Source organism: Dipodomys ordii, unplaced genomic scaffold (assembly GCF_000151885.1).
Source record: "Dipodomys ordii isolate 6190 unplaced genomic scaffold, Dord_2.0 Scaffold14, whole genome shotgun sequence".
In the NCBI taxonomy this organism is placed as follows: domain Eukaryota; kingdom Metazoa; phylum Chordata; class Mammalia; order Rodentia; family Heteromyidae; genus Dipodomys; species Dipodomys ordii.
The window spans coordinates 5,182,935-5,186,996 of NW_012267230.1; the positions used below are offsets into that span (position 1 = coordinate 5,182,935).

The window sequence follows — 4,062 nt, forward strand, 5'->3', positions numbered from 1 at the left end:
CACGCGCACTCCGTCCAGCCGGGCTAGGCCGCGGAGAGCCTGACTCGGGGGCACGGGCCGGCTCGGGCTGGCCCGGCGTGGCCTGGACAGGTCCCGGGGGAACGGCTCCCCGCCCCCCCCCCAGGCCTGATTTCCTTCTCCAAAATAGAATCAGCCCCCGAGCTGTCCGCCTCCCCCGTGCTTGGCCTCCCGTTCTTCCAGGCCCGGGGCCCGATCGCCCTTCCTATCCCCGGCCCCAGCCCACCTGCAGCGAAGAGCGGAGCTGAGCGGGGCCTGGCGCGCGCGCGGTCTGCAGTGAGCCCCGCGGGCCTGGGCTGGGTTATAAGGCAGCCCCTGCCCTCCCCCGCGCCAGTGTCCCCAACCTTCGCGGTAACCCCTGCCCTTTCCTCACCACGGATCCCGCAGCAGGGACCTATATTTAGGGAAACTTGAAGCCCCTGACATTCATGCCAGCATGGGGCCCTGCGTGGGGGCAGGCGGAGGCCTTGGGTCCACCCAGTGGGGAGGGCACCGCACCCCCCCCCAAACCAACTCACCGTTATGTTTCAGAGGAATTCTCTTCCTTGCAATTCCAGACTGAGGCTATTGGTTGTTATGAGAAATAATCCTCTGAGCAGGGATCTGTGGGTGGAGAGGAAGGAGTAAGGGGGGGGGTGCCTCCCCGCTGCCTGCCACCCATTCCTTCTAACCCCCTCCCGTCCCCACTCGGGGCCGGGTGGTGGGTTTTTTATTTTATTTTTTTCTTAAGAGGGAGAGCATAAGCCAAGACACTCACCTCTAAAATAACCAAGAGTCCATGCATAGGGTGCAGGCGGGCACCCCTACATCCTGACGCTCAAGGCCCACTGGGGTCTTCCCATAATGCCTTCTTGGTCAGAAGTATCCTGGCCCTCACCTGCACCTGCAGTCATTTACTTGGTGAGGGAAGGAGGGGCAGAGGCACGGGCCAGAGAACGAGTTCCTTTCCCTTCCAGCCCTCCAAATTCGCTGCAGGCCAGCCACCCAAAGGCTGCCAGGGGCCAGGCTTTCCACTGGGGGTTCCCAGCCTGGAGAGCTGGGGAAGCCATTTGTAGCTCCAGGAGTCCGGAGAGAAATGTCCTGATGGCCCTTAGGAAGGGGGGCATGTGGCTCCCGGGGGCTGACCGCTCCCCAAAGACCAGGGGTCCTGGGTCCTCATCGGAGCTTGATCTCAAAGCAGAGACAGTTGAGGCTCTGGCAGTCAGGGAGCTGGCAAGCACAGGCACAGTCACAAAGTGGGCAGCAGTGAGGGCACTGCGGAGCCCAGCCCTGCGGGGAGAGGAGAGAAGGGTCAGAGGAACCAAGGGGCTTGCTCAGTGGGACAGAGGGTGCCACCCACTATTGGGGTGAACAAAACCTGTTCCCTATACTGTTGAGAAGTCAGGCCGTGTTCAGGAGCCGGCTGGAGGGGTTCTCTCCTTCCCCCTGCATGAACCCAGGGGCAGAAGGCCCTGTTTCTGCTACAACTTGGGTGTCCCAGGGTCCAGCTCAAGGATGGTTCTGCTGCGTATCCTCATGGCCTTTTGCCATCGAATTAGTACACAGGACGTACATACACTCTTCTGTCCATGAACATCGTTCTTGGCATGAGACCAGGGTGCAGGATATCATTCTGTGTGTGTGTGCGTGCATGCGTGCGTGCGCGTGCACGCTGGTACTGGGGCTTGAACTCAGGGCCTATGCACTGGCCTTAGGTTTTTCACTCAAAGCTGGTACTCTACCACTTGAGCCATAGCTCTACTCTCTTCCCTCCCTCCCTTCCTCCTTTCCTTCCTTCCCTCTTCCTTTCCTGCCTTCCCTCCCTTCCTTCCTTCCTTTGCGCCCCCCTTTTTCTTTCCAGTACTGGGGTTTGAATGTAGGGATTCCCATTTGGTAGGCAGGACCACTTCACCTATGCCCACCCCAGCCTGTCATTTATTTTTTGAGCACCAAACACCAAATACTTTTTGTTTTGTTTTTGTTCTGGGGCTTGAACTCAGGGCCAGGGTACTGTTCCCGAGTTTTTTGTTTTTTTTGGGTTTTTTTTTTGCTCAGGGCTAGTACCACATGAGCCACAGTTCCAATTCCAGCTTTTTTCGTGCTGAATTGGAGACAAGAGTCTCCTGAACTTTCCTGCTTCGAACAGCAATTCTCAGATACCAGCCTCTCACAGGCACGAACACTGGTACCTGGCATAATGCTTTCTAACGCTAGCTCAAGTGGTAGAATGCCAGCCTAAGAAGCATGAGGCCCTGAGTTCAAACCCCAGTACCACAAACAAAAAACCCACTTTCCTAGTTTCCTCTGAAATTTTTTAAATAAATTTTAGTATTTGTTTTGAGACAATGTAGCCTATGGTGGCCTCAAACTCACAATCCTCCTGACTGCCTCTCAAGTACTAGGATTACATATGTGCACCACCACATTTGGCACACAATTTTAGAGCTGGGATGAGCCAGGGTTGGCTGCCCTCGGGCTTGAGATACCCCTGTCCCCACTGCCGCTGAGGAGCATGAGTAAGGGAGGGGTAGATAACCTCTTGTTCTCCACTGAGCGGGCAGGGAGACTCTGCCGAGCAGGTGTCTGAGACACAGATAGACACTGAATAAGTGGATGAAGTGAAGCAGATCATTTTCCCTCCGTAGGCAGACAGAAGAGGGCTCTGGGCTCCAAGGAAACAGACTTGTCTCTTGGGGAGAAGGAACACCATGTCCTTAGAGACAAAATGGGAAGCTGTAACCCCTGCAGTGCACGCTCCTCCACCCTGGGAAGGGAGTGATTTGCAACTGCCAGGGGCATGGACTGGAGGCAGGCCAAGGGGCCGAAGTGGGACAGAAGACTGGCTCCTCAGGGCCAGAAGGAGAGCTAGTGACACAGTTGCACAGCTCAATCAGAGACCCGGGCCAAGCCAGGAATAGGGAAATGACCTTTCCAACAGCTGAGGTTTCGGGGTGCAGTGTCAGATGACTGGTGAGATCAGCTTTCACTAGGGGCTCCAGCAAGGGGAGGGGATCTGACAGAAGGGGCTATAAAGCTGGCTGTACTATTGCCAACAGCCAGAGAAGGTAGGAAGAACCCTGGTGGGAGACCAGAGGTGGGTTTTGTTGGTGTTGATGAGGGGGTGGTTTGGAGGTATCTCCAGGGAGCCCCATGCTGTGGGTTTTTAGAGGCCTTACACTCATTCTCTGTGCAGAGCTGGAGGCTGAGAGGCCCTGTTACCCTTACCTCAGAAAAGAAGGGCATTAAAAGCATCTCTTGGCTGTGTCCACAGAAGGGTTTAGATGGAGTCATTAATAACAGGCTAATGGATTTCTTGACTCACAACAGTGGCTTCTGGAAGGAATCTGCTGTTTAAGTACATTAAACAAGAACTCCACAAGCCTGTTAACCCTTACATGCCTCTCTGCTCCTGAATGAGTTTTTCACTTTGAAAGTTTTCCCACAGAAAAAGAATTGTTACTCCTTGCAAATAATTAACATTTGTATCAAGTTTCCACTACTTGGTGATACAGACACAGAGGCCAAGAGAGAGAGAGAGAGAGACAGAGGGGCCAAGAGAGAGATGGGGGGGTGGCAGTTACCATCTTTATTGGTTAGAGTTCAGGCCCCAAAGCTAGGAAGACCTGGATTTAAATCTCAGCTTGGCTAATTCATGTTCTGAACCTCAATTTCATCATCTCTGGAACAAATATAACACCTGCTTCACAAAGTTACTGCTGGGAATCTGGAAAGAACTGAGTTCCATGTCTGACACCTCGTGAGTGCTGGGTGGAAGAGAATGCTAGCCAGCACCAGTGGCTCACGCCTGTAATTGGAGCTACTCAGGAGACTGAGATTTGAGGACCATGGTTCAAAACCAGCCCAGGCAGGAAAGTCCAAGAGACTCTTATCTCACAAAAAAGCCAGAAGTGGAGCTGTGGCTCCACTAGCCTTGAACATAAAAGCTTAGGGACAGCCCCCAGGCACTGAGTTCAAATCCAAGGTCCAGCATACACAGAAAGAGAACTAGCTTCATCGTTATAGTTACAATCCCCATAGAACATGTGACAACTTTTTTTTTTTTTT

The 4,062-nt window shown here is 53.7% G+C and overlaps 1 protein-coding gene across 1 annotated transcript in view; it reads right to left on the reverse strand.

Moving 5' to 3' along the window:
* Positions 1-537: 537 nt before the first annotated feature.
* Positions 538-4,062, reverse strand: part of LOC105982146 (keratin-associated protein 10-2-like) — a 12,974-nt gene continuing 9,449 nt past the window's right edge. The window contains exons 4-5 of the mRNA XM_013011625.1: positions 776-1,287; positions 538-621 (exon numbers count right to left, since the gene is read on the reverse strand). Coding sequence (XP_012867079.1) covers positions 1,174-1,287 — 114 coding nt within the window. The 3' untranslated portion in view covers positions 538-621; positions 776-1,173. The remainder of the gene's footprint in view (positions 622-775; positions 1,288-4,062) is intronic.